Source organism: Apostichopus japonicus, chromosome 14, assembly GCF_037975245.1.
Source record: "Apostichopus japonicus isolate 1M-3 chromosome 14, ASM3797524v1, whole genome shotgun sequence".
NCBI lineage: Eukaryota > Metazoa > Echinodermata > Holothuroidea > Aspidochirotida > Stichopodidae > Apostichopus > Apostichopus japonicus.
In genome coordinates this window covers 24,274,541-24,287,650 of record NC_092574.1, presented here as the reverse complement: position 1 = coordinate 24,287,650, position 13,110 = coordinate 24,274,541, and the positions used below count along the sequence as shown (strand labels likewise).

Sequence of the window (13,110 nt, the reverse complement as noted above, 5' to 3'; positions counted from 1 at the left end):
AAACAAAAACAGTCGCTTGTAAGGCCCAGGAACGAAGCGATATGGGTGTTACAACAATGCCTTGCTTGAAACAATGCATAAAGTGTGTAAGAATAAGTGGAAACCGGGTATTCATTGCACTTGGTCATCATAATTTAAACATCTGCAGAAATAAAGCATCAGATGAAGTATTCCAAACAATTTTACCACCAATTCCCAACAAAACTATCATCCTTGATATTAAAATGACTAATAATCATTTCATTGGACTCTCTCCCTAATTCCTCTTCAACCATGCCCTACTTAAATATAAACTCTTTACATCTTTCAAGAATAGCAACACAATATTTTTTCCTCTCCACAGATGGTGGCCAAACGATGCAGCTTGATTTGTTTATGCATTAAGGCAATCTAACATCGCTTTTCTAACATTTAATAGCTCTAATGTGACACCTACAAGGATGAGCCTCTTCTAATGCAAACCAAAAGATATTAAGCAAATACTACCGCAAATGAAGAGTTAGCTACTTCTCCTTAAGACGTTTACCTTTCACTTTAAAATCTAAACAAAAGTCTTCCGAGAAGCAAGTCCTTGGCAGGAAACATTGAATTTTCCTGGATTTCGTCAAATCTTATGAAAATTTATGGAGGTCACACCTAGCTTACGTTAAAGCATATGCAACTTTTCAGAGATTTATGAGTTAATGTCTTTTCTTTTTCTTTGTTTATTTCTGTTAGGCAGTGAGATGGGGGGTGGGGGGCGGTTGATGGAAATCTTGTTTCTTTTACTCCACAATTGGCAATAATGACTTTGCCTAAATCACAAATTCTACCTTAAATCACTAATTCCACCTTAAACACTTTACACCACAGACTTGTATTTTTTTAAGCAATTTGTGGTCCTGTTTTCATCATCACGTATTTAATGGAAGAACTGTTTATTTTGACACATACTGGATGTCACACTCTTGAACGCATACAAATGCTCCACTTCCAGGAAATCTTTCTTCTTCTCCAGCTTGATTTCTTCAATCTTGCTATAACAACATGATGCTTTCATACTTGCCAGCTACCGTGCTCTAACATAAACTGATGCTTTCATTCCATATTTATCTTTTTTACGGACTGGAGTCTGGAACAATATTTATACAATGCTACCTTACTCCGACAGAAGTGTTGAGATTTCACAATTACTGGCTATCATGTTTTAGTCCTATTGCTATTAATGACAATGTTCTGAAACTATTAACCTTTCATGATTACTAATTACCATGTTATATCAAAAATGAGTCAAGATTTAGAATAACTCATTACCATGATATAATGCGATGCAATTTTCATACTTACTATCTAGTATGTTCCGCCAGAAAAGAAACTTTCATACTTACTACCTAGTATGTTCCACTAGCAATGAAACTTTCATACTTACTACCTAGTATGTTCCACTAGAAATGAAACTTTCATACTTACTACCTAGTATGCTCCACTAGAAATGAAACTTTCATACTTACTGGTTTCAGCTTCTATAAGTGAATCTATTATAGCACAAATGGAATATTCTTACTTACTGTAGTTAGATAGCATGCTTTAAAACAAATGATGATTTAATACTTACTGGCTATCATGTTCCAACATAACGGACGCTTTCATGACATCCTTTCTATGGACTGGACCAATATTTATTCCTGCATACTGTAAAAGAGAGCAGATATTAAGTGGCAGTTAGCATATCAAGGGTCCTGACAGGAGATGCAAACACAACTATCATCATTTTTCTGTGGAATAGTGATAAGTGTCATGAACCTCTCCCCCCCTCACCCCCTCCCTTTCTCCTCCTCAGCCCACCCCTCTACCCAGGAGACACAAACCTAAATAGTCTATGTGATAGAGATAAATGTCATGAACAAGTTCCTGAAAAGTTAGGATATCTGCCAAATGGAGCAAGGCTTTTCTTAGTTGTTTGAGTACGGTTGTTAATCAGAAAGCCCTCTTTGTTATAAGCCAAAGCTTTATCTTTGCATGTATTCAAATATTTCCTACTAATGAATGATAGTGGACAATGAGATCTCCAAAATCTTGACAAAACTATCATTTTCAAAAGCTCATGATTAATATTTAACTCTCACTAATCCACATACCATGAAGAGACGCAAGTTTCAAAAAAATTGGATGGCATTTCAGTTCTTAAATTATGTTATAAAGGACCTCGGGCTCTCCGAGTTAATTCTTCCGAACGATGTTTATAATGTATGATCACACACACCCTTTTCATAGTCTTATCGTGATGACAGGTGCCCATACTAAAACGTCCAGGTTCCTAATTCTTTCTTACCTGAGGCAATACACTTGTTTAACTTGCGTGCAAGCGATCTGGCAACAGTGTGTGATCTGTCACTTGCAGCCCTCTGTGCTGCCCCTGTTACTGTTCTGGTTCTGCTTATTTAGTTTTATTCTAGTAGTTGTTCACTAATAGCTTGTTTATTGTATGGTTTTGTTTGTATTGACTACTGTTTTATGTTTACTGTCGACAGTAAATTATTTTCTGCTTTTTGTTTTCTGAAATGGACAATAAAGTTTCTATCTATCTATCTACAATCGAAGAAGCAGAAGGTACCCAATGGGCTCTCAGATCTAAAATGTAAGAACAGTCTTACTGTCTCATTGCAGTCTTCCTGGTCAGATGGAATATATCTTGTTAGGTGTTTCCAGTACAACGCACAAATGCTCCGAAAAATGCGAGGAATCTTGTTCAAGGCAGACAACGATTCTAGCTTTAATGTACCAGAAATGATTCATTTAAAGATGAATCTGCGTGAAATATGATAGTCTACAGACACATAGAAAGTATCAAAACTTGGTCACATAGGATGAAACATGTCTCACCAAGAGTATGAAACATAACTATTCCTCTACACTTCAGTTGAACAGAATTCTAAATCAATAATTCACTTACTGGAATCTTGGATGTTTTCAGAAACTCTAAGAGAGCCTCCAGAGAGCCTAGGGTGGATGCTTGTACGTAGACTCCCCTCTCTGCCAACTTGATGGACTGTAAGGCATTTGTCAGCATCTCTTCTACTTCATCCTACAAAAAAAAATAAAAAAATTAGTCACGGTGGCTCATTTCAAAATAACTCCTATCGAAAAAGTTGTTTTTCACCCTGATATCCTTAAAGATTCTTCAACTTTCATTTTCAAAATGTGTAAATAATCTAAACTCTCCTCTAATTTGTTTTGTATGCATATTCCTACAGGGTTCCATTGTTTCTGTAAAATGAATATTCAACATGTAACATCAACTAGCAGCCAGTTGGGACATTTTCCTAATTTACTAATACCTCTCTAAACTGTACTCCAAAATCATGTTCTCAAGCAATGGTATTGTCAGTAAAAACAGTTTCTAACCTTGATCTGATAGAAACATGATATTCATACTGCTCATACTGACAATATGAGTGCTCTAAAGTGGGACATAACACTACAGTATAAAAAATTGTCCCAAACTGGGTGCAACTAGGAAAAACAAAGGAAAAACTCAAAACAAAGAGCCTTTAGTTAATTCGATCATGTTCCTCCCCCCCCCCCAACCCTTCCTTCCTAACTTCCAACCTTTATGTTGAGATCATGCCGCACACTGCATTAGTTTCGAAATGCACTGAAGTTGTAATATATGATAATATGTGAACCTTTAACTAAATGAGAAGTTTAACTATTGGTCAATATTTTTTTTGTAACACTTTTGAAACCTGTGCAACCCTGAAAACAATTCCACAAGTCTGAACTTTTGAGAAAAAAAAGACAATACTACTGAGATGAATATTAGTTCTCATGGGTACCGGTGGGGTAAAGAAAGGGTGAGAGATTGGATTAGGGAGGAAGGACTTCTAGTTTATGTATTTGTGATACATATGGAATACTACCATTCAAACTACCTTACAGTTCATTCAACTTTTGACAAACCAAACCATATGGTATTTGTGGAAATTGGTATTTGGTGACAAAAGTTTAAATGTTCACATCGCTATTGTGCATGCATCAAACAAGACACAGAGTTTGCTTTTTGAAAACGAAAGGTAAGAAGAAAACTGGATTTAAATGCCAAAAAGAAGATTGGACAAACCTTTAGTATTTCGACTTCATCTGGATGTTCTGCAACAAGAACAGGGAGACCAGCTAGAGCCTTCTCCAGATCTTTGGCCAGAATCTTCAGACCTTGAGCACCATATATTTCTTTATGTTTGATATATTGATTCTGGAATGAAACGACCAACCAGACTGCAGTATTCAAATTGACTAAATGTTGAATTGTTCCATTGTACATAATCTTCCAATATAAACATAGACAGTTTACGACATCTCCAACCTTCATGAAATCATGCCAGAGTTTACTCTTGGATATGGCCTGAATTTAATTTTGACATTGCCATTGGAGGCATTTAACATATATCTGTTACGGTACAGCTGTAACGACCTCCTTCACGATGGCACTTGACTTTACTTACGAGATATCTCTCTGACCAACTGCCGAGTTGATTAGATAACAAATTGCCTTCTCGGCTGGTTCATTTTCTCGATACTCAATTCAAATTTTGCAGTAATATACATGAATATACATAAAGCAGCAGCAGGGTAACAAATAACTATGAAATTTTCCTGGTCACTCACCTTAACTCTCAACTCTTTGAGAGGCTGGGTGGTTAATAAACCCCTTATTTGGGTAACGATGGGTCCCTCCTGTCCAGCAACTACCAGAGTAGCTCCTTCCTGTAACTTTCCATTGACTAGAACAACATCCATGGTGGTGCCAAGACCAGGTAACGTCTTCACCTGTCAACAAACAAAATTTGACCAAAATCTTCACTTCCAGATCATTCTTTCTTTTTCTTTGGAATTGGGTAACTCCGGTAGTTAGGGAAACAAGGTTAATCATGTTTTACAGTTTCCTATGCTTTGCATACCTCTATTGATGTACAGGTCAGCTCTTGTGAGTATGCTAGCCTCTTCTGCAGCATGGAATTGGGTAACCCTGGTAAGAAGGGATCCAAGGTAAACCATGTTTTACAGTTTCCTGTGCTTTACATACTTCCATTGAGGTCAGTTCTTGTGAGTGAGCTAGCCTCTTCTGTAACATGGAATTGGGTAACCCAGGTTATTAGGGATACAAGGTTAACCATGTTTTGCCTGTGTTATACATACCTCCATTGATGTACAGGTCAGCTCTTGTGAGTATGCTAGCCTCTTCTGTAGCATGGATTGGCTAAGTTCAATAATCAGTGCTATAAGGTTACCCATTCCATCTCCGCTGTGAGCTGAGGTGGGCACCAAAGATATATAAGTCCTAGGGTCAGGGTTCTCCCAGAATAAGGCAGCGTTTAAGCTCTGCAAAAGAAGAGATACTATCATTGGATACTCCAGTCAACATGTACAAAGTCCTGTGCAGACCAATCTTGTATTTACTTCTATAAACATTCCACTGCTATTAATATCCACAGATTCTCCAGTCAACATGTACAAAGCCTTGTGTAGACCAATCTTGTATTCCCTTCTATAAACATTCCACTGCTATTAATATCCAAAGATACTCCAGTCAACATGTACAAAGCCTTGTGTAGACCAATCTTGTATTCCCTTCTATAAACATTCCACTGCTATTAATATCCAAAGATACTCCAGTCAACATGTACAAAGCCTTGTGTAGACCAATCTTGTATTCCCTTCTATAAACATTCCACTGCTATTAATATCCAAAGATACTCCAGTCAACATGTACAAAGCCTTGTGTAGACCAATCTTGTATTCCCTTCTATAACCATTCCACTGCTATTAATATCCAAAGATACTCCAGTCAACATGTACAAAGCCTTGTGCAGACCAATCTTGTATTAACTTCTACAACACTTTTAATCTGTGAGAAATGTCACTGCAGAGGAGCCTGCACAGAGGAGCCAAAAACAATACCCTTTAATCAACAATCAATCAATCAATAAGGAAAAGATACTTGTTGTACCATATAACAAAATGATTATTTGGAACCAGAAACTGGTCCCAACAAAACAACAAAATTCCCTCAGGATATTTGCGGTCAAATAATCATCTACAACAAACCTGTTCTGCAAACTCTGTTATCACGACTTTTGTCTTTTCGTCAAATTCGTCTTTGGTATTCTTCTTCTGCTTCTTAAGCGCATTTTGAATTTCGGAATGGGGACTGGCTTTCCATTCATATAACCTATCGATCTGAGGTAAAAAATGAAGAAATAAAATATGACAAACAAATGCAAAAACAGTCAAAATATTTGATATGATAGAATTTCTTTCTTGCCATAATCATCTTTTAAATATCATGCTGATATGAGTACAAACATATCTCTCATTACTTTTATCCAACACTCCTGGAATTTGTGTCCACTTTCACTGCAATTAAAGTATACCAGCATTGTTTGAAACAAAGAGCCTTACTACAACAAGACAATAAAAACTATTAACCTCACTCTCATATTTTTTGGGGGGTCGGGGGGGGGGCATGAAGGCCAGAGTACACAATTGGGAATTATGAAGTGCATGTTCTGTGAATATTGGGTCAATTGAGGCAACTTTAATATAATCATCTTTCAAATATCATGCTGATATGAGTACAAACATATCTCTCATTACTTTTATCCAACACTCTTTGAATTTGAGTCAATTTAAATAGCATTGTTTGAAACAAGAGCCTTACTACCACAAGACAATAGAAACTATTAACCTCACTCTATTTTTTTTTTGGGGGGGAGGGGTCGGGGGAGGGGGCATGGATGTCAGAGTACACATTTGGTAATTTGGAAGTGTATGTTCTATGAATGTTGGGCAATTTTAGATCACTTTAGGCTTTCGAGAATAGCATTCGAACAAATGATTATCAGTGAGTAAAGAGGCTGTCCATAAGTGGCAAACAGTTTGAGCTCTCATAGCTAAATATTTACAGCGACATGTTATGCAAAATTGAAGTGCCATGAATCGCCAATGTGTCAGCTATCCAGTGAGAGGTAGGAATTAGCTAGTGAGAACTACTACAGAAACTTAAAAAGACCACATAAATATGTTGATGACCTAGTGTGTAAGTCAATGGGACAATCATATGGAGTATGCTACCTAAAGAGAACAACTGGCTACATCTGCTGTAAAATTATTTTAATCCTAACATTAAGATAGTAACAGCCATTTCTTACACATAGAAACATGATGTTACAATTGTTGTTTTCATTGTGTGTTAGGTATCATTTCTGTCATTCTTAACATTTCCTTAATGTATTACTGTTTCCATTCATGAGTAGTGTACTAATTAATTTGTCAAAATTGTCAAATTCTTCAAGGATATCAGCTCATTGTCAAGCCCACGAGGGTTTTCACTTCCTTCACCATGGGTATCACTATACCATTGTCATACATCTATGAGTACCTCTTAGTACTATATGAGTACCTCTTAGTACTCTATGGAGTACTTCTCATTACTCTACATATGGAGTACTTCTCAGTACTCAATGGAATAGTTTAGTACTCCATGGAGTACTGCTCAGTACTGAATGGAGTACTGCTTAGTACTGAATGGAGTACTACTTAGTACTCCATAGAGTACTGCATAGTACTGAATGGAGTACTGCTTAGTATTCAATGGAGTACTGCTAAGTACTCTATGGAGTACTGCTTAGTACTGAATGGAGTACTGTTTAGTACTCTATGGAGTACTGCTTAGTACTCTATGGAGTACTGCTTAGTATTCAATGGAGTACTCTATTGAGTACTTTTCAGTACTTTATTAGTACTTCTTAGTACTCTATGGAGCACTTCTCAATAATTTATTAGTACTTCTTAGTACTCTATGGAGCACTTCTCAGTACTTTATTAGTACTTCTTAGTACTCTATGGAGTACTGCTTAGGACTCAATGGAGTACCTCTTAGTACTCTATGGAGTACTTATCAGTACTTCATTAGTACTTCTTATCACATTATGATGAGATGCACTCATAAAGGTTTGAGTAAATTTTGCCAGAAAGTAACAACAAACAGCTTTTTTCTTTCTAAACACACAATAGACATCTTACCTTGTTTAAGGCAACTACAAAAGGTGTTTTCCTTTGCTTAAGGAGGTTGATGGATTCTATCGTCTGTGGCTCCAAGCCATGCATTATGTCCACTACGAGGATAGCAAAATCACAGAGAGATGAGCCTCGAGATCTCAGATTACTGAAGGATTCGTGGCCCGGCGTGTCTATAATTAACAGTCCTTTGATGTTCATGTCTGCTTTGGAAAACTGTCGAGAAAACACGAATAAACAGAGGATGACCGACAGAGTCAACCACCCAGGAGAAGGAAACCAGTGAAAAACCTTCACAATTTGTGGAATTTCCTGATGAGAGAACTGTTCACAAACTGACTTAAATACTCAACTCATGATCTGCACAGGTGACTGTTTGTGAAAATGAAATGGTAGGGTTTGTAAAAATTTAAGGCAAATGATGGCAGGTATCCTCTTCAATGACAAATGGATAGCTAGGAATACACCGAGAATCTAGGAGAAGATGTTTGGCATACCCTTCTTACAGCTGCCAGGTTCTCTTCTCTGTCATGATTTTTAGGTTGTTGGATAACAATACTCTCACTTGTAGGATAAACGTCCAGTCATACTACAACTTACTAGGTTGAGATGTCGACATACCAGCATTCCTGTCTACAAGCCTACTGTAGCCAACTTGTGTTGTCAAGGGAGGTCTGAGGGGGTCAGGCCAATGCAAACTCCCACCTACAGCATGGTCAGATATTAAATGGATGAAGGGAGGATTAGAGAGGGATGATGGGGGCTAAAGGAGGAGGCCATTAAATGAAGAATGTACCCACCTGTCTGCACATCTTAGTTTGTTCCCTAATTGCACTCTCTGGTACCATGGTGGCACCGATCTGTTGGGTGATACCACCTGCTTCACCATCTTGTACGTTGGTATGTCTGATCTGTAAAATGAATTTCACGATACATGTTAAGCGATAGATGAAGGTGATCAATAAATTAAAGCGTTTTTCTTTTGTGGCGGCGAGGAGGAGACCTTATTAACATTTACTGAACCAAAATATGTTAAGACCATACGTGTGTAAAACATGCAGACTTTAAGCTGCAGATATGATATGTACAGCATATGATCTCATACCTGATACATATGTTATCAGAGGGTCCAGTTGGTGTAGAACTTCATTTTATCATGTCACTATAAACACATGGAAACCACTTAAATTTCCTGTTCGGTTGATCTTTTAAAAAATTCATATTTAATTCATATTTTTATTCTTTTATTGAGAAAACATAAAAAGATAACACAAAAATGATATCTTCCATCCAAAGTTGCGGGTAACTATGGCAACCACCAATCACAGTGGCGGTTTAAAACTAACAAGTACTGCAACTATACAAGCAGGTAACCATGGCAACCACAAATCACAGTACTGCAACTATTTAAAAACTTACTTTGTCAAGGATCTTTGTTTTCCCAGTATCTACATGACCCAACACACAGATCACAGGACACCTTAGGTTCCCATAATCAATATTCGCTTCATTTTCTGCTCTCCTTTTCTGAAAAAGTAAGAAAGAAAATGACAATCGATCAATCAATCAATCAATCAAAAAAAACACATTCCCTTTATTATCCCTCCTAACTTAACAACTATTTTCTTTCTTTTAATTTGTGATAACTGTGTTTTAAATTCTTACATTTTCACCTTTTTCTTATCCATCATATGCAAGGAAAACGTTTTTTTGTTTTATTCCTTCCTTCTTGAGATTGTTAGTGCCTCCCAACAGCCTGCCCTAGGCATTTAGGTCTACATACTTCAGGTCAGGTCATAGGTCAGGTGTATGAGGTTTACTTTACACTACACAAGAATATTTCACAAAGTTCATGACCCATATCCTCTCTCCCTCCCCACACCCTCCCAACATGATGTTCGACATACAACTCTGAGTCAGGTGAATCAAGCTTGTCTCACACTAGATGAGCATCACGTTCCAAAGTTCACCCGAAATTACCTTTATCCTGGTAACTGCTCTTTGTCTGTTGTCATGACCCATATCGCCTCTCCCTCCCCACACCCTCCCCCTCCCCACACCTGCCCAGCATGATGTTCGACATACAACTCTGAGTCAGGTTTATCAAGCTTGTCTCACACTAGATGAGAATCATGTTACAAACTTCACCATAAATTACCTTCATCCTGGTTACTGCTCTTTGTCTGCTGTCTTCGTGAGATGTTTTATCATCTTCACTCTCTGACTCTGACCCACTCTCTGACTCGGTTTCAGATTCGCTTTCCTCCTCCTCATCCTCGTCTTCTTCCCCGCTGCTTTCGTCTTCCTCCGAATCGCTCTCCTCGTCGACAGCATCTTTGCTGGGAGGTGGTTTCTTCTTTGTGACTTTTTTAACTTTTGGAGGCTCTGCAATGTCTTGAAAAAAATAAAAAGTTGAATCAAAAGAGATTCTTGTCGAAACTGAAATTGATCTATGCTAAGCATCTGTCTTGAGGAGAGCAAACTGGTAGTGCAGATGACGGCTTAGAAGGAGTAGGTATGTTTTCTTACAGTCTGATTGAAAGAAATTGATATCTTTCAGTCCTGGTCTCAACATTTTGTGCTTCTAAAGGGAGTGTGCTTAGAATTACATCCTTGTAATTCATCCAAAATTGCTTCCAATAATCAAATTTCTATTCTTTGGTGAGTAGGACGGTAACAGCCTTCTACACCTCTAGTTAACATAACAAGCATGCAAAATGACTACGATAACACCATACATGAACCGTTGATTACTTACAATGATAAAACTCATTCTATCTTAATGGGTACCAACTTACCCTTCCCCTACCCCTTCCCTCCATTCCCGTTCCCCACTGTTCATTAGCAATCCCACCAATGACTTGAGCAATTAAAGACCCCCACTCAACTGTGATATCATCATGAGTTCGAGTCACTCCAAGATTATAGTATGTTGTCTAGTTACAGAGCTGTTGACAATTCATAATCATGGATGTTAAATATGACTCTAAGAGACTGACTTCGGTCAGCTTGCGGCTTTGATAAGCCAATGATGGCTTCTTTACGAGTTCCTCCTCCCCTTAATCCACACAACTGACCCCCCACCCCCCCCATAGAGTACACAAATGTGATATATTCCCTGCACACATCCCTCCCCTCCCCCTTCCAATTAATAATGAACATATGTTTACTGCCATCCCATGGGACAGACATGTCTTTTCATTTTGTGACCCGAGGGGGATTTCTCACCTTCCTCCTCCTCCTTCTCTTCCTCTTCATCTGACCACCCCCCCCCACCCCCATGGAGTATACAAATGTGATATATTCCCTGCACACCCCTCTCCCCCTTCCAGTTAATAATGAACATATGTTTGCTGCCACCTCTTTTTATTTTGTGACCCGAGGGAGATTTCTCACCTTCCGTCTCTTCCTCCTTCTCTTCCTCTTCATCGTCCCAGTTGTCCTTGACGTCGTCCTCCTCTTCTTCATCTGCGTCCCAACTGTCCTTGATGCCGTCCTCACTTCCGTCTTCCGTTGCCGGGGCCGTGTCTCCTGAGACCTCGTCTGTGGTTTCAACCACTTCAGGTCCCTCCTCTTTCACTACATCTGAATAAAACAGAAGCCAGGATGCTACCGTAATCAAAACTGTCATGAGATGATATCGAATCAATCGAATCTGCTTCTGACCAGCGGTTACTCTACAGAGAACTCCGGGAAACCATCTGCCCCCTTCCCTGCTCTCAAAGTGCCCCTGTAACATATGCAACATTCACTACAATTGCCTTTTGGTGAATGCATCCGTCAAACCCAACCTCCAAAGACACACACACAACCCCCACTCTCCAAAGAGAGATGTCTCTGGTGACAGTACTGGAATATAACATACTGAGAGAGATGTCTCTGGTGACAGCACTGGCATATAACATACTGAGAGAGATGTCTCTGGTGACAGCACTGGAATATAACATACTGAGAGAGATGTCTCTGGTGACAGCACTGGAATATAACATACTGAGAGAGATGTCTCTGGTGACAGCACTGGAATATAACATACTGAGAGAGATGTCTCTGGTGACAGTACTGGAATATAACATACTGAGAGAGATGTCTCTGGTGACAGCACTGGAATATAACATACTGAGAGAGATGTCTCTGGTGACAGCACTGGAATATGACATACTGAGAGAGATGTTTCTGGTGACAGCACTGGAATATAACATACTGAGAGAGATGTCTCTGGTGACAGCACTAGAATATAACATACTGAGAGAGATGTCTCTGGTGACAGTACTGGAATATAACATACTGAGAGAGATGTCTCTGGTGACAGCATTGGAATATAACATACTAAATCAACCAGTCAATTTAAGAGAAACAAATGAAGATAAAATGCCAGTTTTAAGGCGTCAATGCTTTAAAGATGTCAACATGGTGGTCGCAAATGTATCGTGTCCCCTTTTCAGCACCCACCAGGAAGCAAGCCTTGCTCTTAATAATTCAAACCTGCTGTCAAACAGAGATTTAAGATGCCATACGTCATAAATGTGAGGGTGACACCTTCGCCATTAAGAAATCACGGCGAGACTGATTTTATGACTGATTTTGCAGTCACTTTAAAGTACCATGAGATGGAACCCGAATACAAGCTACTTACCTTTGACACCCTCTGCTGGTGTTTGTTCCTCGGTATCTGTCTTTGGAACTGTGACAAAACAATCGGAGAATCTCAAAATAAATATCAAAGCAGAGAGGAGTTTTCTTCTTTTGTTTTAGTTTTTGTGATATTCACAGTGAACAATTTAACTAGTCTCCACCCTTTAATCATACATGAACTCACTCTTATCAAGCAAGAACAACTAAAGAGATTCCAATGTAATACTCTGCACCTACATCCAGATTGTTTTCTTTATCTATCTTCAGATCAGTTGACCGAACGTCAAGTTTCAAATATTTCCACGTTATAGATCAAAAAAATCAAAAACCTGAGAAGGCACCCCGGAGCAGAGACCTTTACAGAAAACTGCACAAGGGACTCCATCTGCAACACATATTCAAGTGATTGTAGCATGATTGATC

The 13,110-nt window shown here is 38.6% G+C and overlaps 1 protein-coding gene across 1 annotated transcript in view; it reads right to left on the bottom strand.

Moving 5' to 3' along the window:
* Positions 1-13,110, bottom strand: part of LOC139979409 (eukaryotic translation initiation factor 5B-like) — a 32,535-nt gene that overhangs the window by 10,745 nt on the left and 8,680 nt on the right. The window contains exons 10-21 of the mRNA XM_071990178.1: positions 12,689-12,736; positions 11,452-11,640; positions 10,214-10,449; positions 9,475-9,582; positions 8,856-8,966; positions 8,062-8,271; positions 6,085-6,216; positions 5,176-5,358; positions 4,645-4,806; positions 4,100-4,231; positions 2,933-3,064; positions 1,595-1,671 (exon numbers count right to left, since the gene is read on the bottom strand). Coding sequence (XP_071846279.1) covers positions 1,595-1,671; positions 2,933-3,064; positions 4,100-4,231; positions 4,645-4,806; positions 5,176-5,358; positions 6,085-6,216; positions 8,062-8,271; positions 8,856-8,966; positions 9,475-9,582; positions 10,214-10,449; positions 11,452-11,640; positions 12,689-12,736 — 1,720 coding nt within the window. The remainder of the gene's footprint in view (positions 1-1,594; positions 1,672-2,932; positions 3,065-4,099; positions 4,232-4,644; positions 4,807-5,175; positions 5,359-6,084; positions 6,217-8,061; positions 8,272-8,855; positions 8,967-9,474; positions 9,583-10,213; positions 10,450-11,451; positions 11,641-12,688; positions 12,737-13,110) is intronic.